At 35.3% G+C, this 303-nt stretch overlaps 1 protein-coding gene across 1 annotated transcript in view; it reads left to right on the top strand.

Annotated features, from left to right (window-relative positions):
• Positions 1-303, top strand: part of LOC119591263 (ectonucleoside triphosphate diphosphohydrolase 5-like) — a gene marked incomplete in the record, with an annotated part of 23392 nt that overhangs the window by 19345 nt on the left and 3744 nt on the right. The window contains 1 exon segment of the mRNA XM_037939979.1: positions 85-225. Coding sequence (XP_037795907.1) covers positions 85-225 — 141 coding nt within the window.

Here is a 303-nt window from a genome sequence, read left to right on the forward strand (position 1 = left end):
AGTTAAGTTTAATTAACTTTATTGAGTTTTACATTACCAAGTTAACCAGTATTGAAGTATTAAACAATACATTTTATATTTCAGTTACCTTGGTTTAGGATTGATGGCTGCTCGCAAAGAAGTTCTCCTACAGCACAGAGGTGAAGATGGAGTCATCCACTCCCCTTGCGTCAATCCAATCATAGACTCCCAGTGGAGCTATGGGGGTGAAACTTACACTATCAGGTATTGGATGCCAGAAGGGCAACTAAGTATTTCCTAATATATTTTATACTTCTTTATTTGGTTTGATTAGATTAATTT

The sequence above is a fragment of the Penaeus monodon genome, chromosome 28, assembly GCF_015228065.2.
Source record: "Penaeus monodon isolate SGIC_2016 chromosome 28, NSTDA_Pmon_1, whole genome shotgun sequence".
Classification (NCBI taxonomy): Eukaryota; Metazoa; Arthropoda; class Malacostraca; order Decapoda; family Penaeidae; genus Penaeus; species Penaeus monodon.